Source organism: Manis pentadactyla, chromosome 8 (assembly GCF_030020395.1).
Source record: "Manis pentadactyla isolate mManPen7 chromosome 8, mManPen7.hap1, whole genome shotgun sequence".
NCBI lineage: Eukaryota > Metazoa > Chordata > Mammalia > Pholidota > Manidae > Manis > Manis pentadactyla.
Genome location: NC_080026.1, coordinates 43,039,095 through 43,064,567, shown reverse-complemented (window position 1 = coordinate 43,064,567; position 25,473 = coordinate 43,039,095). Strand labels below are relative to the sequence as shown.

General features: G+C 50.9%; 1 protein-coding gene across 1 annotated transcript; it reads left to right on the top strand.

Annotated features, from left to right (window-relative positions):
* The first annotated feature begins 19,874 nt into the window (after positions 1-19,874).
* C1QL2 (complement C1q like 2) lies at positions 19,875-22,664 on the top strand. Its single transcript, XM_036886667.2, has 2 exons — positions 19,875-21,274; positions 21,890-22,664. The coding sequence occupies exons 1-2, from the start codon at positions 20,591-20,593 to the stop codon at positions 22,067-22,069; spliced, it is 864 nt and encodes a 287-aa protein (XP_036742562.2). The 5' UTR covers positions 19,875-20,590; the 3' UTR covers positions 22,070-22,664.
* Positions 22,665-25,473: the final 2,809 nt, after the last annotated feature.

The window sequence follows — 25,473 nt, the reverse complement described above, 5'->3', positions numbered from 1 at the left end:
GCGTGTGCTCTGCTCCGCTCCCTCTGCAGCTCTTCCATCAAGGACTTCACCCTCTCTTAGATGGCTGGACACTTAGATGGGTCCAATTTTTCATAATTGTGTACCAAGTTGATACCATATATAAATATTATGTTACATTTTCTTATTTTTTCCTGTGAATGTAGTTATTAATTCCATTCCTACCATGATTATTGGTCTCCTTTGCTTCCCCCATGCCTTCTTGTCTCCTTTATCTCTGGCATCTTCCCTTCTAGCTCCTGTTACCTTCCCAGCCTCCTCTCTCCTCTTGTAGACGGTATGTGACAGAGATGACAGCTGGGAGGAGGAGGACAAGTCCTAGACCCATTCTGATTCTCTACTCCCCACTCTAGGTTCTTCCCAGAGGATGTGCTTGGAGACACATATGCAAATTCCCTGTGGCTGCCCTCCCCATGCCCCAGCACCATGTGGGCAGCTCTCTGGATACTCCTGGCTTGCAGTGGGTGTTCCCCAGAGCCCTCCCTGATCAGGGTGCCCATGTCTAGTGCCCCCAGCTCCCTCCAGCTGCCACAAAAGGCCTGCTTCCCCAGAGCAGGGCAGGAGCAGTGCCTGGCCTGGCCAATGCCGCTGAAGCCCTCAGGATTTGCTCTGTGGTGTTCAGCTCAGAGCTGACAGATGGAGTCATATGGGCGAACTAATTATATTTTTCATTTTTTTTCCTGGGCATTTGTGAGTCTGCAGGAGCTTAATTTATGTATTAATTACTCCTTAGAGCTAAATGAGGGGGCTGGAGCACCTCAGACAGCCTTTGCATTCATTAGGAAACATTGCACACACATCTGGCTTCATGTGGAGACAGCTACTAAAGCTTCCTTCTGGGGAGTTAGAGAGGCCCTGGGGAGCAGACCTCTCCAGGCAGCACAGGTGGAGCAGTCTCAGGCCAGGCTTCCGTTCAGCCTGTGGGTGGACTTCCAAGCCAGCCCACTGACCTTGCTCACCTCCGCTGTGGAACCCTTCCCACCTGATGGACACTGGCCCCTCCCAGCACTGCAGCCCCTGCTCCCTCAGCTGCTGGTGGGCCCGCCCTGACTGGGTTTGGGTTGTTGTGTTGTGTTGAGCTGCTGTCCCTCATTGTGACCCAGCAGTGAGGCCATCGGCTTGCTGCTGCCGGCCGGGGCTGCCTGCAGGCAGGGTGCCAGCCAGCAAGCCACATGTGTGAGGTTGGGCCCCTGGTGGGTGGGAGGAAAGGGGCTGGCTTTCTCTTCTTGAGTCCGAACTGGGGCTCAGTAGTGCCAGCGGTGGGGCCAGGCAGGGCAGGGCCCTTGCCAAGTGGCCAAAAAGTTGACAGGAAGAAAGCCATGTTTTGTAGCCAGACCTTAAGGGCTCAGTGTTCCTTGGTCCCCTTTCTTGTCTCCCAGTTCTTTCTGAAGTCTTGCCAGTTCCTGTCCTGTGTCATGGGGGTGGGGATTTTTTACTTCATACTCTCCTCTGAGGTACATGTTTTGTAAATAAACATGTATTAAGTCTACTGAGTCACTCTTTGGCTGGTTTTCAAAGGGGAAGCAGCATTTAAGGCCTCATGGTGGGGTTGGGGGCTGTGGACGCCAGAGGGAAGGAGAGAAGCACAGTTGTGCAGCACAGCTAGCACCCTCCTACCTCAGAGAAGCCTGCAGGGTCCCTTGGAGGGTCTGCATCTAGAGGAGGCACTTCTTCCTCAGGAAAGGCCCTAGGCTCTCTAGTGCCTACGGACAGACAGGCAGGTACGGGCCCCGAACACTGAGCCAAGGGGTCTAACTGGTGTGCGCGGCCACGGGCTAGAAGGCAGGTGAGCTGCGTGCGCCCACCTCTGTCCCTCTCCTGTTGCTCAGGCTCTGCTGCAGGTCAGTCCAGTGCTGGCCTGCTTTGTGCAGCAGGTAGAGGCTTATGGGATTTGTCACATCCAGTGGTGTGTTTGGAGGGGTTTTGATATTCACAAGTGCCTTTTGAAGAGGATGGAGCATGTTGGGCACACCCACTCCCATGTGAGCTGAGGGCAGGAATTTTTGTCTGCTTTGTTCACTACATTCCAAGAACCTAGACGAATACCAGGCACAGAGCAGACACTCATTAAATGAGCACTTCAGAGGTGGTGTTAGGAAGGCTGGTGACAGCTGTTCCCAAATCATCTTTTGGGCAAAACAGGTGAATAGGAAGCAGTGAAGTCTCAGAGAGGCTGCACACCTGCCCAAAGTCACACAGCTTATTAGAGGCCAGGCTAGGCCAGGAATCGTGGCCAGGAATGATTCTAATGACAGCCCGAGTTTCATTCCCTAACTTGCTATCTTAGCTTGGGTTGCAATAACAACAAGTCATAAACTGGGTAACCTATAAACAATGGAATGTATTTTTCACAGTTGCAGAGATGGGAAGTTGAAGATCAGGGCACTGGCAGATCCGATGTCTGGGGAGAGCTTTTCTGGGTTCCAGACAGTCAACCTCTCATGGTATTCTGGCATGGCAGAGAACACAGAGGCAGCAAGCTCTGGCACCCTTACAAGGGCCTAATTCCATTTGTAAAGGCTCGACCCACATGACCACCCAATCCCAACCACTTCCCAGAGGCCCACCTCCTAATACCATCACACTGAGGGGTAGGGTTCCAATACATGAATCTGGGGAGACACAAACATTCAGTCAATAACACTGGCCATGTTATTCAGACACTGTGGCCCCCATGTTCATGACTGCAGGCTCCAACCAGCTAAGCTAACTGACCAGAATTCTGCTTTGTCCCATGCTGTGGGTGATGCTCAGATTTATTGTGCACCCAAGGTGGCCCAAGGCATGGAAATTCTTATTAGTGGGACTCCACGACCCTAGTGAAGTTTTTGGTTCTTGCATTTATCAGGGGAAGGCTGTGGGGAGTCTGAGATGAGGGAATGACCACCCATGGGCCCAGCAGGCTGAGAGCTGGTGAGGGGCTCAGCTTCATGGAATTGCAAACAACAAGCCACCCCAGGGAGAAGCTGGAGGCTGTGGACTCATTCCTGCATACTCCATCCAGCATGTCTGCTACCTGCTGCTGTGCCAGCTGGTCTGTGAAGGAAGCATGAGGGGTCTGAAGTGGGGAGGGGAGGTGAAGGGAGGGGAGGGGAGAGGAGTGGAGGGGAGGGGAGGAATCCCCTCAAGAAGCAAGCTAGAGCCCCCTCACAGTGGAGGACCTGTCGTGTTCACCCAGCCATCAGCCCTCCCTTCATCCACCCAGCGGCAGCGTCTCGGGCCTGCTGAGAGCCGGGCAGGGTCCTGGGCTGCTGTGATCATCTGGGTCAGGTGCTGATCAGTCTCCACCTGCACAGGGAGAAGGTGCTGGCTGTTGGCCTCTCCACATAGGCCTGAACATAGTGGGTCCTGACACCTTTCCCCACAGAGCCCTCGGCTTGCAGGCACCTGCTTCCTCCTGTCTCCTTCCTGGAGCCTCAGTCCCTGAAGCCAGCCTTCTCAAGACAGGATGGATGGAGCCTGCATGATCTTTCTGAGGAGAGTGCTGAGTGCTGCCTGCTGGAGAGGTGGCCAGTGCTCAGGATTCCAGCTGTCCCAATGCATTTGTCTCATCTCCCTGAATCCAGCCAGCCCAGGAGACAAGCCTAACCCTTCCTGACAGAATCAGTTCAGCCTTGTCCTCTGAGCATGGCCCAGGGTAGGTAGGGGGCTGGCTGCGGCCAGCTGGGCTCTCTGACCATTGCTGCCAAAGGCCTGCTGGCCAGAGGAGGGCACACAGGGAGCCCTGGTAGGCCCAGCAGACAGGCTCCAGTCCTGGGAAGGAGCTAGAGCTGGCAAAGGGAGAGGATCCCTGCATCTGTGGCTTTCCCAACCCCAAGGCAAGAGTTGAGAGGGGAGCAGGAGAGGGGCCTGGTTTATTTTTTTATGTTCTCATCTCTATTCATATTCTGAGGCCCAATTCTTTTTATGAAAAGCCCATGTTTTGTGGAATTAGACTAGCCTGGGTTTGAATCCTGGGGATATAGGCTGGAGGAGAGGGGTTCTCTGGGCCCCTTTGAGAGCACATGTGTGAGTCTGACCTGCCCACCTCAAACAGGCCTGCCCCAGGGCAGAAGAATACTGTCACCTTCTGCATTTGAATGAAACCCTGGGATGTCCTGCTGCCAAAGCCTGAATGCCCACCATTATGGCCTAACCCTTGTTTAAGCTTTGCTGTCTCTAGCTTCTTTAAGAATGGTAAATTCACAATATTTAAGAAAGATCATCTTTTCTGGAAGGTAGTGACCCTAGGCTGTGGATGTCACTTGGGGTTGGGCAGTGAGTGGTGGTCTGGGCCAGAAATAGGGAGTGCGGTTGCACAGCTGAGGACAGGAAGACTGTTCAGGAAGGGAGGGCAGGCTTGCGTGTGTCAGCCTATTGGTTTCTAAACTGGAAAGGGGGAGAAAGGGCCATGGAAGGACTCACTGCTGGGTCCTTCTGGATGTCTGAGGGCAGGGCCAGGCAGCTGAGATATGAATAGAACCCCAGTCAGGAGCCAAGGCTAGCTATTTCTCCTGCCCCCAACCCCCTTTAGCACAGGGGCCAAATGACAGTCTGGGTGCAAGGTTGAGGCTGAGTTCTGCCTCTGGCTGTTGAAAGAAGGGAAGCCCTGCTGCAGGTGCTCAGAGAGCCTGAGATACTTCTGAGGGCTTGAAGAAGGCAGGTGCAAGCCTGGGACCTACTGTACTCTTGGAGGATCAAAGACAGAGGAGATACAAATTCCTGACCTGCAAGTATCATAAAATTAATATTCCTTTTATCACTACCCACAAAATTGCAAGCTGTGAAGGTACATGCATGATCTCATATTGCTCTCTCCACTGCAAGGGAGTAGAAACTGGAACAAGAGGGCAAGTGGAAGGGTTCATTTGGGAGGTGAGGCCAGAAGACATTGGGAGGGGGCTGGGGAAGGAGATGGGGCTAGGAGAGGTGTGTAGCATGCATCTTGGTGCTGTCACTCTGCAAGGAGTACTCATGCACCAACTCCCACTGACCACTGGTTAAGGGCTACTCCACTGAGTCTTCAATTCCGAGGTTCTTCTGGCAAAGGGCAGAAGGCAGAGTGGGTTTTGGCAGGCAGGCAGCCCTCTCTGCATGTTGACCACAGAGATGTAGCTGTTGGACTGAGATGGTGTGAGCCCAGGATGTCTACTGCAGTACTGCTAGTCCCACTGTCCAGATGATAAAACTGAGGCTCCCAGAAGCCCCCTACCCAAGGTCTCCCAGCTGGTGATGGCTGTGCTAGCATCTGAGTCTTTTCCAAGCCCCAGTATTTTCATGTGTCAAGTGGAGATTATGGTATCTATGATCACAGCCATGATGGCAATGCTGTACACCTGCCAGGGGGCTTGTGAGGATAGACTGTGATGGCTTTTGCAAACTTGCTTCTGAATGTTCAAATCCTTGTAGAAGGTAGCAAAAAGAATGTGGAGGCTATGTGTAGAATGGTGTTCAAATACCACTTATGTTACTTCATTGCAGTGTGACCTTGGAGGAGGTGCTTAACCTCTCTGAGCTTCAGATTCTTTATCTGTAAATGGGGCTAATGATATATTCCTGGAGGAATTGTTAGGAGAATTACATAAGAAACCAGGTGACGTGGCTGGTATCCCCAAGGGGCTGTTACACACCTTGTACCCACCTCACCTGTTCCCCTTTGCCCCTTCACACTCTGCAATGATTTTGTAGACAGGTGTGGAGTGTAAACCCTCTGAGACCCCTTTGGTGGTTATGCTGTTGGGTGGAGGCTGTCTCATTACTGGGAATGGGCTGCACTTTATGTGGGCAGTGGGTCCCTATCCAGTTCCCTTCTGGTTCCAGGAGCTCTGTTACTGGTGAGCTGGGTTTCTTTCTTCGTGGAGACCACTGTATGAGTCACATAACAGAGACCTGGCAGGGATCCTCCAGAAAAGAAATTTTCACTGGCTTCAGAGGATCTCACTCTCCAGTTTCCAAATTAATGAGGGCCTAGATTGAGCCAGGATGTGGCAAAGGCTTATTCCCATTTTCAGCATTGCTGACAGGCTCTCTCATGCTTCTCCTCATTGCTATTTTATTTCTGTCAACTGGAATTAATCCCCCTCCTCTCTGCCTTCCCATATTTTACTAGGTTTCTGGGTTCAAGATCCCCTCTCCTTAATGCCCCTTTGCCTTTGCATGTGGTTCTCTAAGGCCCAGAATGCCCTTCCTTTCTTTATCCTTTGGTTCGTAAAGCCCAGATCAAATGCTCTCTTTTCTCAGAGAACCCTTCCCTGACCTCCCCAGACAGAACCAACCCCTTGCTGCTGAGGCCTAACCTAGATGAACCCTGGCAAGGGATTAGACAGTAATGAAGGCACATTGCCACCAGGGAGCGGCCTCACAGAAAGAGTCATGGGGATGCACACCTCTGTTTTGGACCCCAAGCAGAAAGTGACCCTTGTGTGCACATAACAGGGAACCATGAGGACAGCAGTCAGAATGTCTGTAAGTAGTATGTTCAGACCTTACCTGGGCTGTGGTAGAGATGGGGGCTGTGGCCCCACCAGTGTCTGGAACATTCACAGAGGAACTGATGAAGACTCAGGGGTTCCTTGCTTCCCTTCCCTAAAGAGGGACTGAAGCAGAAATGTGCCCAGTCAGGTTTGTCCAGGATTCCCAGCAGAGAGGGTAGGTCAGTGATGCTTAAAACACACATTTGCTTCATCATAAAGTCCCTAGCCAAGGGCTGAGGGTAAAGTCTACCTGGTAGTTAGACTCAAGATTCTGGTCCAGAGTGAGCCAAACCAGGCCAGCAGACCCCTCCCCAGAGTCCACCCTGAAGAGCTCTTGTCTCTCTGGCACCTGATGTGTACTTCTGAGGGGCCTCTTGTCCCCTGCTTTCCTGTTACTCCCACCAGGTGGGGGCCCCTCAAGACCATTGGCTTGTTCACCCTGGTGTCCTGGGTAAAGCCTGCCCCAAGTTAACATTCTGCAAATGCTTTGAACCTCTCAGAGCTCACAACATTTTCTGTGGGTAAACTGTCCTTGTTGTCCCACACAAGACAGGTAGAGGGGCAGCACTTTGAGCATGAAGCCTGTGCCGCCTTGGGAGGTGGCACAGGCTTCATGGGGCATTGGTGAGTTCATGGGGTGGGTCCACACCTACCCTTTCCCACCAAGTCCCTTTCCTCAACATGAAACTGTTCAGGACCTCTCTGTCTCTCCTTGGGTGGTGTGAGTATCCATCTTATGTGTCAACTTGGCTAGGCTACAGTCCCCAATTATTCAATCAACACTAATTTAAGGGTTGCTATGAAGGTATTTTGTAGTGTAATTAATGTAATTAATGTCCATAATCAGTTTACTTTAAGGAGAGGAGATTGCCTTGATAATCTGGGTGGGCCTGATTTAATCAGCTGAAAGAGCAGAGCTAAGGCTTCCCTGAAAAGAACAAACTCCACCTGTGGACAGGCAGTAGCTTTGGCCTGTACCAGAGTTCCAGCTTGCCCTACCTGATGGCCTTCCCCATGGATTTTGGATTTGCATGCAATAAATTCCTTGCAACAAATCCCTTAATATATATCTCCTATAAATTCTGTTTCTTTGGTGGAATTCTACTTGTTACAGTTGGGCTGGGCAAGTCCCTGGGCCTGGGAAGGGGAGGACAAGTCAGGGTTAGAACTGTTTTGGTATCAGGGCACTCACTGCATACAGTGGCATAGACTTGAATCACATTTTTCCTCTAAGCACCTTATATCATAGACAGTATTATTATCCCCCTTTTATAGCTGAGGCACAGTGGAGTTAAGTCATGTGCTCAAGGTCACACAGCATGCAGCCCTCCAGGATTAGAAATTCCTGAGCATGAGTTCCTAATCATTTTTGTACCAACGACCCCCTGTGCAGGCTAATGAGGTCATGGGCTCCTTCTCTGAAAGATTCTTTCATATGGATAAAATAAAATGCACAAGGTTACAAAGGAAATAATTTTAAAAATTATCAACATGTTTTAGAGCACACATTATGATGTGGTAATACATGTGCTTTTCTGTTAACTAGACTATTTCTATTAGCCATTCCTTTAAGCTGACTAGTGAGGGTCTCCATGTCATGTGACTGCAGGTCTTAACATCAGTCATTATGGTCTATGCCATGAGATTCATGTGACTCCTCTTGGTGACAAAGCCACAAATATTGCTAGCACTACTTAGGTTTTCTGCTTGCCTTCCTGGCAGAAGGAAAAGCTAACGTTTAATGAAAGTGATAATAAAGATGTGTTTCTTCCCCATCCAAGTTATCAGATCCCCTAAATGATCCCCAGTTGGAGGGTGGACCTCACCGCCCTGCTGTGTACCTGCTTTGCAGGGATGATGATATGCAGGTGAGGCCCTAGTACACAGTGGCACACAGCAGAAACACCTTCCCCTCTATTCACTCCAGGACTCAGACAGGCAAGAGGACAGGGGGTCCAGGTTCAGACGAAATGACCTGTAGGCCAAGCTCAGCCCTTACAATCCTCCTCTGGCACTGGCGGCCCCCAGGCCGGGGCCACTCGCGTTCCCCACACATCCCTGGTGTCATGGGGAGACGCAGCCCTGAAGCTCCCTTGTGGTTCCGCTTTGAGGCAGAGGCCATGGCCACTTGTGTTTCCTGCAGACTCCCCCCGTGTTTGTGTCAACATGGGCCACACTCAGCCAGCTGGCTTACCTTCCTGCATAAATGTGTGCTTTGCCAACTGGTGGTGGAGAAGGATCAGGCAGAGCGTTTTCAGGTAGAAAGCCAGGAAGGATCAAAGGAGAGAGACTAGTCTGCCTTTCCTTACAGCCCTGAAGAAGGGAGCAGCCCTCTGCACCCCGCGTCTATTCCCTTCCCCATGAAACCACCAGGCCAGCCCTCATGAAAAGAAACCTCCCGGCATGACAGCCTGATTAAGGCCTTAGCCTCTCTTCCCACTTCTGTCCTTCATGTCACTTCTCTCACTGTGAGAAAGCAGGGGGCAAGGGACTAAATTGCCCTGTGTGCTCATTATGTGCCAGGCACTTTGAACACATGATCTCCTTTGCTCTCTCCAACACCCTGTGAAGTGCTGCTTGCTGGCACCAATGGGACAGGTGAGGAAGCTTGGGCTCAGAGTGGGTGCCACCCAGCAGTAAGAGGCTGGAATCTGAGTCCAACTCTGCCACTAAGATCTGATCCATTCTCTTTCCACTCCACACATTGCCTTTCTCTGGTCAGCCTTTACCAATTCAGGGTACCCAGCTCCCAGGCTACACAGGCATATTCTATTGTTCAGAAAGCCTCGCATACTAATTCAGACTAAAACGTTAATGACTCAATAGGTTACCCTCCGCAAGGGTATTTGCATTTTAAGAGGATTTTAGGGAGGTACCTGTGCTCAGCCCTCAGAGAATGACTGTTGTGAGGCACAGGGACTGAGCAAGATTGTTTGGGTTTGGAGAACAGGAAAGATATGTCAGGAGAGATGTGTGAGGTCAGGAAAGGTGGGATGGAGCTGGGACCCTGGAGACTAGTGTTGGGCAGGTGGGGTAGTGGAGACCACCAAGACCAACTCCACTTGAAACACTGTTTAGACTGAGCTGCTCCCACCACTCTTATCCTTCTAGCCTTGTGAGTGAACTGTGCTGGCCTCTACAGGAGCCCCCTTCTCCTGGGAGGGACCAGTGAAACCACAGCCTAGAGCTGTCATTCCATTTGCTTTCACTGGAAGGAAGGGGAGGGCAGAGCAGGGGAGGAGCCTCCACTCTGTGAGCTGGGAATGGGGTGAGTGGCTGGGGAACAGGAGCCATGGCCTAGGAGAGGGAAATGTCTCTGTTCCTTCTCTGCCTCCCAGGGCCTGTCCAGAGAGATCCTTACTCCACTCATCTCTCTCTCACCTCTGAGTCAAACAGTGTTCCAGATTGCACCCATTTGACAGAGGTGGAAACAGAGACCTGGGGAGGGAAATGATGGGAGCAAGAGGGACTTTCTTTGGTGATGTTAATTCCTTGCCCTCATTTTTGATAGGCACAGGTTTCTAGAGGGTCCCTTCCTCTCAATGCATACTCTAATTCTGCATGGAGTCAATAGACCAGATGGGTTAGGTATGCTTAGGGGAAACTATCAGGGAATTTGAAATTGGGACCCTTACATACTCCCCCCTATCTGGCCCTGCAAATCCCTGGATCCTGCTTTCCTTTTCTTCACTTTCCTTCACCCAGAAAAGCTCAATATATGTGTGCACATATACATATATGTGGGGGTGGCGGTTGAGGAAATGTTTAAGGTTGACCTTTACCTCCAATCCTTCCTTAACCCCAAAAGGTAACGAGTATTGCTAAATTTTCAAGATGAGGGACAGATTCAGGGAAGAGAAGCGACTTGCTCAAGGTTCCACAGCTGTTAAGTGGAGGAGGCATGAGCCTTTCATGCTTTTCACCTCATCTGGCTTGTGAATGGTCAAGGGCTTCATGTGTCACCCTTCCCAGGCAAGATGCAAGCATGCACAATTAGTCAATTATGCCCATCAGAGAACCAAGTGTGCCCCAGGCACTGTGCTGTGCACCGGGCCCCAGAGAAAAATAGATTGTAGTTCTTGCCCTCCAAGAGCTAATAGTACATTGAGGGAGAGAGATGCCCAAAGTAATCACCACAATTTACTGTGGAAAATTCTCTAATCAAAGTAAACTATAAGCCAAAATGTTGCTTCAAGATTTTTGAGTGACTAACGTTTGCTTAAGAGATTCACAGAAGGCTTCTCCTCAGAGAAAACTTTTGAATTAGGTTTTGAAGGCTAGAAAGAATTCATCAGGAGGTTGAAGTAGTAAGGACATTTCAGATGGGAAAATGAAACAGCTTGTGCAAGGCTGTGCAGCATTTCTGTTGGAGCCTTCTGGAGGCAATGCCTTAATCCAGCATTTCTTCAATTGGGTTTCACAAATATTAATGTTCCTGTGGATAATAAAGTTAGGCAACAGTTTTCTAGAGTTTACTCAGTGCCAGGTACTCTTTTGACTTTCACAACCTTCCTGAGGTAGATACTGCTATTATCCCCATTTCACAGATGAGGAGACAGTAGAACAGAAAGATTAAGGAATTTATGGCAACATGACCAGTCAAAGGCAAAGACAAGATTGGAACTCATGTCCCGGAATTCATGCTCTGGTTGGCACATAACATCTGGCCAAATATGTCATGGAAAAATAGCACAGTGACTACTGGTTTAGCAAAGTTTCTGGAAAGTGCATCAGCAAAGCAGACACATTCATGCATATTTTTTGACCAGAGTTTTCCAAACCAGTTTTACTTAACAATACTTTTTTCTTCTTTCAATAATGAATTTATGGAAAACCTTTTGGAACTGTTGCCTTCTTCCTAAGAGTGACTCCAATGGAAGCTGGACCCTTTGATTGTAGGACTTGTCTAGTTCCTGATGATCCCAGATCAGCCCTGCTGCGTGGCCATCTTCTTACAGAGCTGCAGCCTCCCTAAGTGAATCTGCTGGGACAATGTGCTGCTCCCACATACTTTACAGTGCAAGAAAATAAAAGTGGTTAGAGTTTGGAGCAAGCTCTTTAGGTGTTGCAGCTGCATTTTTAGTCCTGTGTGTAATTTCTCTCTCTTCTGACTGGGAGGAAAAGTGACTGTTGGAGAGGGTAGTGCTTGGCTGGCCAAAAGGAAGGGAAGCTGGGAGCCACAGAGGAAAGAACTGTTCCTTTCAGCTACCCAATCTGTGGCCCAGGCAAGGGGGTAGTCTCTTGTTTAGAGGTGAGGCTGGGAGAGGGAGGGCGTATGCAGAGTGTCCAATGTCTCCATATAGAGCTGTGGCCTCACATTAAAGCCTGGGAACATGAGTTAATTCTTGTACTTCTGAAACTTGATCCCTTCCTGCCAAGGGAAGTCCAGCAGCCACAGCCATTAGCACCATGGACAGCGGCAGGCGAGCCAGGTGCACCCCTGGGAAGGGCCGACTTCCCTTGCTCAAGAAGCAGACAGACACTGGTGACTGTGTTTTGATAGGACCACAGGGTATTTTTGCACTGTGTAGATGGGGTCTTAGCTGGACCACTGTCATCTATGTCCCCCACTGCCATATCTCATCAGATGGACACAGAATCCCAGAGAAAAGAAATGTTTGCCAGGGACCCAGAAGATGGTGACAAGGGGAGAGTGGTGGTATTGGGAGATGATATATCCATGTGATCCGGGAATGCAAAAGGAGAAGCTGAGGTCCCCAGGGAAGTGTGGCACTATATTGGACCCTGTTTTGTCTGGATCTTCAGAGTCAGGAAGTGTCTTCTGTGCCTAGTCTGCAGTAGCTGCCCCCGTAATGGTGCAGTGGGGGGAGGGCCCTGCTCCACAGCCAAATTCTAAATCTGCGTGGAAAAGGGGTGTCTTCCTCTAGGCCTCTGAAGAACTTTTGAATCAAAAGCCTGCTTCTCTCAGCAATCAATAAATGTGTTTTCAGGACATGGGAACTTGCTTTATTAACAACACAAGGGAAGTACAAGCCTGCAAAGGAAAAACACACAAGAAACCACACCCCTCTGGTGGCCTCTGGGGCTATTGGTAGCTTACTGTGCTGCCCAGCAGAAAACACAGCTAGCACTGGGCTTCCTGTCCCATTCTGCTTCATCCCACAAATGCATGCTGAGTGTCCAGTCCCAGCACCAGCACTGTGGGGATGAGGAGATCAAATAGCAGGGTCGTTGCTTGAGGAACATACCACCTTCTAGAGGGGAAAAGTCACTTAGGGATGCAGGATACTGCAAGGCCATCTGTGATTGTCACTTGTCATACATGTCACCCCAGTCCTGGGGCATGGGTGGCTCAGGCAAGCAAAGTCCATGTTGGTGGACATTTTCTGGAAGCAGGAGAGGAGGTTGAAAAACTAATCTGTGTAAACTTACTCAGCCAGCAAGGGGCTAAGTGCTTCTGCTTTTAGCTGGGTTCTCCATATCTGGTACATAGTAGGCACTCAATAAATATCTGCTGCATGGACAAATGATTAAACTGCACACCCTGTCTACTAGAGGACTGAGAGAATCAGGGTGGGCAGTATTGCCTGAATGGCTGGCACACTGTAGGAGGGGGAGTCCCAGCTTAAATCACTACCACCTGGGTTTCCTGAGCAAGCTGTCTTTGGCAGTTGGGGGCATTGTAGGGGACTTGGGCCTGGATAAAGCAGACTGGGAACAGCTATAGCCCCGCAGCTCTGTGAAGACTTAGGCAGGGCCATCTCCTCAGAGGGGAGGTAATTAAGGCTCCAGTTTCAGGCTCCAGGAGGGCCAGGTGGGGAATCTCAGGTCTGGCTGACCCTCTTGACTCAAATGTGTTGCTGCTTCTGGGCTAATGGGTCTGGCGGGCTCCTCATTGGTCACTGAGTAGGGCTGTCTGACTATCTTGGGGGCTGGGACTGGAGCATTTCCCCCTCAGCTCCTTCAGCTGTGAGCGTGTCAGGAGCTGGAGCTGGTAGTGGGAATGAGCCTGCCGGTCACAGCCTCTCAGGACAGAGGGAGCCTGTGTACTCAGCCTCACCTGCCCTCTTGCTCACGACTATGGGGCACTTGTTCCTGCCTGAAAGGGCTGGGTGTCGGTACCCATATCCCCACAGAATGGCTAGCCCAATGCCCAGCACAGAGTAGGAAATGTTATTTCCCTTATATTTCTTTTAAAGCAATCATCCAATAAACACAATGAAAAACTGAAAGGCAGAGGGCTGGATATGCAGAGACACAGGACAAGCTCTGCTGTAATAGCTCCAGAAAGTTCAAACACCATGCATAAAGAAAATTGGGCTGGAGAGCAGAGTAATCAATGTTTGCAGGGAGTGGGGGCTTGATGGGAAAGGTGGCACATGCAATTTACTGTCTATTCCAGCACTGCATAGACTCCTCTGCTCTGTATAGACCAGCCTCTTCACTGTGCCCCCCAAACCCCTTGGAAGGCTCTACCTCCACTATCCACCTGTTCAAATCTCACTTGTCCTTTAAGGTTATGTTATATTCATCCTGGAACAGGCTTCCTCAAGTGCTGTGGCCACAATGACTTCATTTTAGCAGCCTCTTCTTGTCTATACCCCTTGTCTATGCCACCTAAATAGATATCTTACATGGCTGCTTTAGTGCTTTTTATTTATGAGTCTTGTCCCTCCACCTAGACTGCAAGCTCTTTAGCAAGTACATCAGCCTGAATACCCCCTTCTGCGTTCCCACTCATCCACACAGCATTATGCATATGACAGATGCTCAAAAAATTCTTACTGAGAAAATGAATCAGCAAATAAATGAATGAAGAAGAATAGAATAAAGAAGGAAGGAAGAAAGGAAGGAAAGAAGGGAGGGAGGGAGAGAGGGAAGGAGGGAAAAAATGAAGGAAGGAAACCCACTGTGGTTTTTGCAGAGGCTAATGGGAACTTGCATTGCTGGTAAAGCTGGTGTTCCTCCTTTACTTTCTTACTCTTGCACCATAAAGAGTTTCTTTAATGTTTAATTCTCGTGCAAACCATGACATGAAGTAACAGAAGTGAAAATTTCAAACAATATAAAATAATCAATGATTATAAATGTTTACTGAACACTTACTATGTTCTAATGATAGTTCCTTCTCTTGAGAGGCATATAGTTTAGTTAGAGATTAAAAGTAACACACATGAAGTCTTCAGCCAGAATGACCTAGTGGCTAGCTTCAGATTTGGAGAGACATGTGTCTGGGAGCTCTCAACATGATCTGGTGCAACTATTGGGAAAAGTACATTATAATGGTGGTATTTGTAAATATATAGATTTATCTCCATTTCCTCATCTGTAAAATGGGCATGTATCTCATCAAACATTAAAAGAATTAATATATCTAAAACTCTTGCCTGGCCACAGTTAGTGCTCAGTAAATACTACCTGCTGTTTTTATTGCTTAAGATACCAGTATTTTATTGTACTTCTGTTATGAGTCAGGTACTAAGAACTTCAGCATTGGATTATGCCAGCTCTCTCTTGGCTGTTGATTTCTTCCTCCATACTGCATCATTTTCATTAGCAAATAAACATGCTTAAGTTTCTCCCATCTTACCTTACCTCCGTGATCCTACAGCAGCATTGGCTATCACCCCATTTCTCTGTCCCTCTCCTTGTCAAGCATCTCAAGAATTATCTACACACATTATTTCCATTTCTTCATCTCACATTCACTCTTCCATCCACTGCAGCCCAACATTTTCCCCCACTACTCAACTGAAAAGTATCTTATTAAAGTTTCTGTATTAGTCAGGCTAGGCTAACTACTGTCTCAAATAACCCCCAAACTTCAGATTTACTCCTCACTCAGGTCCTGGTTCTGCGTGGGTTTGCATGGGCAAGACGGGAGAGGGGCTTTGCTCCACCTAGGCATTCAGAGACCCAGGCTCCATTCATTAAGAGGCTCTGCACCGTCTGGGGCCTCAGAATCCTCTGCATTTGGCTGATTTATAAAGGAAGAGAGCTTGGAAGATTGCATCAGAGATTTTAGGATCTGGGCCTGAAAATACCTTACATCACTCTGCTCACATTCAATTGGCCAGAGTTAGTCACATGTCCTCATCATTTGGAAGGGGAGCCTGGCAAAAATTAGTACAGCTCTGCCCAAGAGGAAGAGGAAATGGTTTTGTGAGTACATAAGCATTATCTCTGCCATAATCACCAACAATTTCTATGTTGACATACCCACTGGATACTTTCTGTCCTCATCTTTCTCTTTTTGTATCTTCCAACTAGCTGATCATACCTTCCTTCTTGAAATGCTTTTCTCTGTAGGCCATTCTCCTAGCTTTCTTCCTTACTGTGGCTGCTTTTCTGAGTCTCTCTTGCAGATTCCCCTTCTCCCTCTGTGCAGCTTCTGAGTGACTCTGGTGGGGGAGTCGTTCGCCATGGTACTGGGTTCTCCCTCTCCTCTCTAGGCCCCATTCTCTATTCCCAAGGCTAGAAACATCATTTGTATCCTGAAGACTTTCTGGTGTTTATCTCCTTGTCTGACCTCACCTCCAAGTCCTAGATAGACTCATGTACATGGCCCATGTGATGTCTTCATCGGATGTTTACACTGGCATCTCATACTTAACATTTACCAAACAGAGCTCATAATTCCTTCACCCTCCCACCCCCCAGCTCCCACAAGAGGTTCTTACCAAACATCCTTCTGTTCACATTCATTCATCCAGTTGCTAGAGTCATATCTTAGGAGTTAACCTTGATTCCTTTTCTTCTTCTTCCTCTTTAAATTTCGACCTTGAATCCATTAGTAAGACCCATAGGTTCCATGTTCAAAATACATCTGGAATTCACCCACTTCTCTTCTATTATTCTTACCAAGCCATCATTACCTCATGACTGGATTATGAAATAGCCTACAAACTGGTTTTCCATGTTTCTATTCCCTTACCCCACACTGTTCATCACACAGCAGCCAGGGTGATCTTTCCAAAATATAGATGGCATCATGTCACTCCCCTGCTTAATCTCTTCCAGGGGCTCTCAACTGCCCTCAGGAAGCAACTCACACCATTTAACATGAACTCTAAGATTTCGTGTGATGTGGCCTCTGCCTCCTTCTCTGATCTCATCTCATGCTGCCCTTTCCCTTGGGGATGGAGGCAGGAGATGGGGCAATGTATTCAAGATGATGTCTCTAAAGAGCTTACAGTGTAGTAGGGGCACAGGTCTAATTCAAAGAAAGCACGCCACCAAACAGCCACGCCAGATGGCAGCTGTTTAGATGCAAACTTAAGTGACACAAGTAAGAAGAAGTGGAGGGAGATGAGGAAGCCTTGCAGGACAGTTAGGACGGAAGGGACCATGCCTGCATTCACCACTGCATACTCAGTATGTGGCACGCTGACTGTTATACAGGACGGGCCTATAGATATTTGTGGAAAAAATGACTGACACAATGTATGTATGAATGAATGACATGATTTCTGCCTTATTGGAATTCCCAGCCTCTTGGGGGAGGCTAACAAGTAAACAAATGTTTGGTTGTATAATACATGAGGGCAGATGTACATTTAAGGTCTTCTAAGGGCACATGGGCAGGAATTGTCAGCTCTACTTGGACAGTGGTCAGAGGAGACTTTGGACAAGGAGGTGACACTTGCTGGGACTTGAAGGCTAATTAGAGATGAGTCCAGAGAGATATGCAGAGCAGGCATCCCATGAGGAAGAGACTGTAGTGCAGATGAATGAACAGTGTTGCTCATTGCTGGGCTATTAGAGTTCCAGATAAGATAGGGTGTCATCAAGCATCAAACTATATGTCACAGACTACGAGGGCTTTGTGATGTGAGAAGGTGGAAGTGACTGGTTGGCATATAGTAGGTTATCAATGGATGTTGGTGGAAAGAATGCAGGCTGGATTACTAAGGGAAATTTGGGGCAGATTTGAGTCATTACTCGGCCTTAAAATGTAAAAACCACAGTCTAAATGGAAGGCAATATGCTAATAAAGGTCATAATTAATATTAATGAAGACAGTCACCAGTGACGCAGATCACTAAGGGGGAGAAGATGCCAGGCAGATGAGGAGGTGTGTCAAACACTCCAGCAGGTCACTCTGTGGCTCTGCCAGGGTGGGAGAGAGGAAAGAAGGGAGGCCAGAGGGAGGACCTTATGACCCCTATGGTCTGGGGCTGGGGGCTGCATACTCTCTGCCTGCTCTAGCTGTGCTGTCTTTGCCCATGGTGGAGGGCTGGCCTTGGGAAGAGGCCCTCCCCTCTGCAAGGCCATAGGTGGTCCTGGGAATGCTGATCCCCAGGAAAGGTTGCTTTGCCTGAGATCTGCAAGGGTGAAATCTGGATCTCAAACATTTGCCTCTTCTTGCTTCATCCATTAACAACCTACTATGTGCGGACCAGATCCTGCAGGGGCAAAAGCATCAGGATTTGTGGATGGTGGCCTGCAGGGCTGGGGAATTCGAACTCAGTGAGTGTCTGCCTGGAGAATGTTTGTCCAGTTTAGCTGGTTGGTGACAGGGCAGCCTGGATGGAGAGCAGGAAGCCAGAGCAGGACAGTCTGAGGGGAATGTGTAAAAGATGGTCCAGTCCCCCTTCTCTGCTTCTGAGAAGGACTGAGTGTGGGTGATCTTTAGATCCCTCTCTGTCTTAAATAGTAAGCCTGCCTCCCTGACCCAGCTCACTGCACACATGTCTCATCTTGGTAGTCTTCAGCTTGATGGTAGAGGTCTAAAGTATCATTAGTTAATAGTAAGTGCTAGCTTTTACTGAGCCAGCTCTTGCTCGAAGGCCTGTATAGTAATGAACACATTTAATGTCTTAACTCTGAGATAGGTATTTTTCATTCCCATTCTACACATATGGAGACTGAGGCTCAGAGAGGTGAAGTAATTTGCTCAGGGTCACAGAATTGCAAAGCCAGGATTGGAGCCAGGCAGGATGGCTCCTTGGGTCATCTGGCTCACTAATTCTAGGTGTGGCCCTAGGCAGGGGAAGCCCTAGGACCCAGGACCCAGAAAGCCAGTAAGAACATGGCCAGGAGCTAGCTGTCAGTGCAGCATTGTTGCCTGGCTTTTGGAGCCCCGGTCTAGGTGTGTGGAGGAGTCCAGCTCTGTCATGTGGGTGCAGGCGCCTTGTACTTTCAAAGCTTTTGTTTTCTTATCTGTATAAGGGCAGAAATTTGCCAATACACAGGAATAAGTGAAGTGGGTGCCCAATAAGTGAATTCCTTCTCTCCCCTCTCTCCTGGGTAAAGTTGGCTTTAGGCTTAGTCATCTCTTCCACAAGTATGTACTGAGGGCTTTCCAGGCACCAGATTTTCTGCTGTGCCTTTGGAAATACACCAAGGAAGAAAGAGACTGGAGCAACGTGGGTTGGTATGGGGAAGGGACCCAGAGTGACCAAAGAGGAACAAAATGAGTTTTTAAGTAACCCACAAGAAAGAACCAATACCTGATACACAAGTGTTCTCAAAGCAATAGCCTCAGGAGGACACTCTACTGTTCCAGAGATGCTGATGCTCCTCCACCAAAAGCAGGTTATCAGCCCTTGACTCTCCTCCCAGGTCCAGCCCAGTGCATCACTCCTTGGGGAGGGATGGAGCAGGAGCTGGCCCTTTAGGAAAATGGAATATCAGAGAAGGGAATGACCTGCTCCCAGTCACACAGCTGCTCTGGGCGAGAACAGAACCAGAAGGCAGGGGCTTTTGATTTCTGAGCTGGAGGTCTTCTCAATACACAGAAGCATCCCCCAACTTTCCTTTATCCTCACACACTGCCTTGGAGATGGCTAATTCTTATCTAGATCTGGTGTCACAGCTTATTCAAGACTTTGGCTCAGAATGGCTTTAGACTATTTTTTAAATAGGGAAACCGACTTCAGGAGGAGGAAGTTGGTGATGCCCAAAAGAACCTGTGTGGTGGTGGTGGTCTGGGAGTGGGTGCCAAGGGCACCAAGATTATCCCCAAGGGCTGGATGTCAAGGACTTGCATTACAAGAACTTTATGCAGAGGACGAGGGCCATTTATTTTCTGGGTAGAAGAAAGGGGCTGAGTTAATAGACAAAGATTTGGGGCTTTGGACTTTTCAAAGAGTTGGAGGTGCTAGTCTTCTGGAACTATTTAACAGTGTACAGTCCTCAGGCTAGGTGTGAGAAAGGCCTTGCAGAAGTAAGATTTATTCCATTCTGAAGAAGTTTCTCAGGAGGGCCTCATAGAACTGAGGTTCCCCTTGGTGGGTTGAAGTCTGGTTCTGCTTGCACGGATTAGGTGACCCCTGAAGAACCTTGTTGGCATGAGGATTCCGGGCGCTTGGGTGACCATGGGCGCTGACTGCGTGGTCCGTTAGTGCGCGAGTGGGCGTTAGTGTGTGCTGGGTGGGAGGCGCGGGAGTGTGGCTGCGGAGTGGGTGTGTCTAGGCACTGGGAATGGGGCTGCGCCCGTTGCGCCCACTTGTGGCTCCCAGGCGCCGCCAAGATGAGCCGCGCCTTTGCCGCCTCTGCTAAGGACGCCGCCCGATAGGAGGACCGAAGGCTGATGACACCAGGGCTCTGTCTCCCGAGTGATGGCAGCGCGCGCTGCCTCGCCGCCTCCGCCGCTCAGCCCTGGGCTCCTTACGTCAGGGTAGCTGGGTGCCCCCTCCGCGCGGGAGCCGGCGAGCAGCGGGAGAGCGGAGCAGAGCGCGCCACGGAGCTCGGGCGTCCTCGCTGCGCGCCGAGGCCAGCCGAGTCCTGCGAGCGCCCGGAGTCCCGGTGAGCCGACCAGGAGGCAGTGCCGTCGACCCCGCGCGGGACGCCCCATCCGCACACGCCTCTCTCCGCCGCCGCCTCCGGGACCGGTGGGGCGCTGGGCTGGTCCTGTACGCCCCCCACGATGCGCGCCGGGCTCCGCGGCTCATCCGAGCAGCACCAGCGCGGTGCACACCGGCGCCTGTGCTCGGGCGCCTCTCGTTGAAGTAGTTGAACGCCCTGAGCAGAGGGTCGCCACGTCGGGGGTGCGGCCGGGACCCGCGGAATCGGCCCCCGAGCGCGGGGAGCGGGGCCGCCCGCGCCGCCTCAACATTACCTCCCCGGGCGGCAAGGAGGAGCTGGTGGCGGTCGCCTCCCGGCTGTGGCAGCGGCGGCGGCGCGCCTGCCTGGCGGCCGTCGGCGTGCTCCTGGCCATGGCGCTGGGGCTGCTCATCGCCGTGCCCTTGCTGCTGCAGGCGGCGTCCCCCGGCGAGGCGCACTACGAGATGATGGGCACCTGCCGCATGATCTGCGACCCCTACACCGCCGCACCCGGTGGGGGCCCCGCAGGAGCCAAGGCGCCGCCGCCTGGACCTAGCACTGCCGCCCTGGAAGTCATGCAGGACCTGAGTGCCAACCCTCCGCCCCCTTTCATCCAGGGACCCAAGGGCGACCCAGGGAGACCCGGCAAGCCCGGGCCGCGGGGCCCCCCTGGAGAGCCGGGCCCTCCTGGTCCCAGGGGTCCCCCGGGTGAGAAGGGCGACTCGGGCCGGCCCGGGCTGCCGGGCCTGCAGCTGACTGCGGGAGCGTCAGGTGGTGTCGGGGTGGTGGGTGGCGGAACTGCGGGCGGCGGCGACTCTGACGGAGAAGTGACCGGCGCGCTGAGTGCCGCCTTCAGCGGTCCCAAGATCGCCTTCTACGTGGGTCTTAAGAGCCCCCACGAAGGCTACGAGGTTCTCAAGTTCGACGACGTGGTCACCAATCTCGGCAATCACTACGACCCCACAACCGGCAAGTTCAGCTGCCAGGTGCGCGGCATCTACTTCTTCACCTACCACATCCTCATGCGCGGCGGCGACGGCACCAGCATGTGGGCGGACCTCTGCAAGAACGGGCAGGTCAGTGACCCTCTCACCTCCACCGGTCCCTGCAAGTCCCCGTAGACCCTTGTTTCCACCCCGTGCCCCGAACCGCTTGGGAAACCAGCCTCTTTTCTTCCCACCCGCGAGCGCCCCAGTGAGTCCCGGGAGGGAGCGCGCCACAGGGTCCCGCCTCCCCGTGCACTCTGGTAGCGTTTATCCAAATGTAGCGCTGAAGGTTATGGCGGGAACGCCCAGAGACCTCGCAACCCAAACTTCACTCTCCAGCTGCTTGCGTACTCGCCTGCAGCCCAAAGGGCTCCTCCTAGGAAACCTCATTCTTCTTTAGCTTTCCCCGTGAGCCCTGGTTGCCTCTTTGCCCTCTCTTTCCTCACGTCCCTGGACCCTGGTTCCTTCCCTTCCCGCTGGGTGTACATGAAGTACCCACTTTCCTCCTTCCCGTAGCTGAGGGCTGCGGAGAGGAGGGGGTTGCGAGGGAGTTGGATTAGTTGGAGAGAGAACGCGGAGCCTGGATGGGAGTGTGGTCTTTGGAGTGGCGGGCAGAGGCGGGCCAGGGGGCGCGCCATGCGGGGGCCTGGGTAAGGGCCCAGGCAGAGGTGCACCGGCATACCCGCTCTGGCGGCTTACCCCCAGGTTCGGGCCAGCGCCATCGCGCAGGACGCCGACCAGAACTACGACTACGCCAGTAACAGCGTGGTGCTGCACCTCGATTCAGGAGACGAGGTGTACGTGAAGCTGGACGGCGGAAAGGCGCATGGAGGCAATAACAACAAGTACAGCACATTCTCTGGCTTTCTTCTGTACCCGGATTAGGGGCGCAGGAAGCGCGAGGTGGGGGTGGCGTCAGGCCGTCCTACGCCCACCGGGGCTTGCTGCTCCATGGCTAGGACCACTCTTGTTTCATGACACTTCTTGACATCGTTGGAAAAGACACATCCCCGCTATCCTCCCCGCCCTGCCCCTAACTTCAGTACTTCCGCGACTCACTACGCCCCGGGCTGTGCTCCTGGTTCCTGTTCCCAACCCGGAGAGGGAAGGAGGGTCGCCCAAGCGACTAAAGGAGCCTAAATCCCGGCGGCCGCGGCGGCGGGGGCAGTGGCTGCGGCAGACTTTACAAGCCTGACTGGAATGAATAGGCCTGGCCAGACACCTGCCCTCTTCCAGCCTCCCCTCCTCCTCCGACTGCCCTGACGCCACGGGCTTCCAGCCCTGGCTGTTTGCGTAGGCCAAAGTGAGCATGAGCTCCCCTGGGGCATCCTTCTTTGTGACCCGAAACACTTGTGCAGATTTTCCTGTCCATTAGCCAAAAACCACCCACAGCAGAAACCCAGCAAAAGAAAATCCACCTCTCCACCGCACTCCTGACTCAGACCCACCGCGACGCATTAAATTATGTTTTTAGACTGTGGGCTCCCATGTCTCTGTCACTGTGGCCCCAGGGATGGGCCTCTCTGGAAGTGCACTTTGGCATAAAAATCTAACTGGGGCCCGGCCCTGTCTATGCTCTGGTTACCAAGCTACTGCCTTACGCTGTCTCCTGGGGTGGGTTGAAAAGATGTGAGGAGGTGGGGTAGCAGCATTCTACCCTTTGAGGGGGTTTCTCCTGGGGGGTCTCCCCCAAGGAGGGTGGATGGAGAGTTAAAGGCTGACCGATGGATCTCCAGATTAACAGCCTTGTGGGAGGAGGTCAAAGGGCAGGACTTTCTGGAGGAGGAAGGGGAAGAAGCATGTTTGCATAAAGGGAGACAGGATTAAGGCATGATATCTGAGATGTTTGCCCTAAAAGGAATTGTAGAATACCATGCAGAAACACACCCACTCAGGCCCAGAGTGTAGTCAGCACCTGTCCATTTACTCACCACCAGCTAGATCCGCAGCTTTCAAAAGAGCTGGTAAACCCAGGCAATTCTGTGGTCCCTCTGGCTCCCAGAGTTCTCCCAGCATTGTGTGGTAAGACAGACAGACATACCCCTCTGGGAGGGACGCCACTTTTCTGGGCTCTTCCCTACTTGTGTGCACAGTGGTGGGGCTCCTACTCTGAACCCCAATGTGTGTGTTTGGTCTTAACTTCCTTTCACCATTCCACACACATAAGTGAAGGAAACACCCCACATGGTTTGATTTTTTTTCTTTTTAGATCTTTGAGTTCAAATAAACTGTAAGTTATCTACAAAATAGCAGTTAGCAACATGTTAATACTTCCTGGGCTCATTTTAACCAGGTGTTTGAAGAGAAATATGAGTGTGTACACAGAGGCAATCCCAGAGTGTGTGTTACTTGTGTAAAGCTGGAAATACACACACACACACACCCTATGTAGGTATAATGTTTTGATTGTCATCACTAATGCATGGCAGACATGTGCACACACCTGTGTTCGCAGGTCCATGTCAGTGTGGTGTGTGACAATATTCGCAGCTGTATGTGTGCCCCCAAATTGCACTGTGCTTGATTTTAGTTCCTGGAGGATGCTGAAAGCTGTGATTGCATTTGAAAGACAATTATACCCCCTGCCTTGAGCCCTGTCACAGTCAATAGTCCTCTTTATGCTCTTAGTTTATTTGAATAATGTTTTATTGTCATTCACTTGAATATAAGCAAAGATTGCATCTGCTTTGAGTCCAGGGATAAAGTGCTCAAAAAGCTAGGGGGAAAACGGTGTGTGAATTTGTTATACAAACCACTTCCCCCAAGTTCCAGATCCAGCCAAATCCCAATCCTCCCTCACTGACTGTGGAGCCCAAGCCAGCTGAGCCCAGGAACTAGGGAGGGCAGAGCCAGCTCCATCTACACTTGCATTGGTATCAATTTCTGATGCCTTGTCGATTGTATCATCCAGAAATGCAATTAAAACCAAATGTCTGAGACCCAAATGAAGTCTAATTGCTATGGATCTGCAATCCCCATTGGGCCCCTAATCCTTTTTTGACTTATTCCTCCCCTTCCTCCGATGAGATGGAGCTTAGACACAAAGCTCTCAGTTTAAATTTCAAAAATTAAAATTGACATGCAGTGGTGGCTTTCCTGGGAGCAGGAGGAATTTCTAAGGAGGTGCCCGAGCCCAGTTTTATCCTCTGCATTAAGAAGCAATTTGTACTTCTAACAAAATCTCCACCACTCCCCCTTGGCAGAAGGGCAGTAGGAACGCCTTGCCTGGGTCTGGCTGTTCACAGTACTTAGACAAATTTGAATCTGAGATTCCTCCATCTGTATTCCCCAGTGCAACTGGGCCTCTTGCAATTCTAATGCCCGGACTGCTGGGAGGTGCTGCCAGAGGTGTCAGCTGCTAAGAGGATGATAGATTGATGAGGCAGCAGGAGGGAGGCAGGCCAGTGGCAGGAGCTCACTAGCTCAGGATAACCTCTCTCTGTGTCTGCACACTCTCCATGTCCCAGGCACACCCCACCTCAGGACTCCCTGAGGATCAGGTGGGGAGAGATGGAGACCAGGTGTCTGACATCAGTCTTGGTGTGTATGTGGAATGCAAGAAACCATTTGCTCCAGACACATCCTTCTCATCTCTACTTGAGTAGAGAGTTAATATCAATCATAGTTATAAAGTATTGTTTTAATTTCCTAATTGCTCTTAGGTCCATTTTCTAACTGTTCTAGGTTGGGATTATTGTACTGGCATCTCCCTGGAAGTAGGAAAGATGTTATTCTGTCCACTTGGGAAGTGGAGAAATCAGAGCTCAGAGAGGTCCAGGTACTTGCCCAAATTCACAAAGCTGAGAGGCTGAGCTCTGACTTGAATTCAGACCTGTAAGTGGTGCGGCTGCCTGACTGCACAGATGGGGCCCATCCACCCCCAGAACTCCAGGCATCTGCACCCTCTGAAGGCTCAGAGAGGAACTGGCCCTGTTTCTTTGCCCCAGGCTACTCCTGGAGAGCACCCCAGCCAGAGGCTCTGACTGCTGAGGAATGTGGCTGGACGTCCTGGCTCTGGGGGCATGTTGAGGGCCCAGTGAGACCCTTAGGTGCCAAACTCCAAATGCTTCATCTGGGCCTGTCTGTGTCCAGCAGTACCCTCCCTCCACCCCTCTCCTTAGGGCCTGCTGACCACCTTCCCCTGTAATAGCTCTCCCTTCTCCCTCTTGGTGGTGGTGAGGGAGCCGTGCTCTCCCTGATTGGTGAGTGGGTCCTTTCTTCATTCCCGGGGTCGGCATCTATGTGGCTCAGATCTGTCTGAGTGCATGAGATACACACATGGCCCTGGA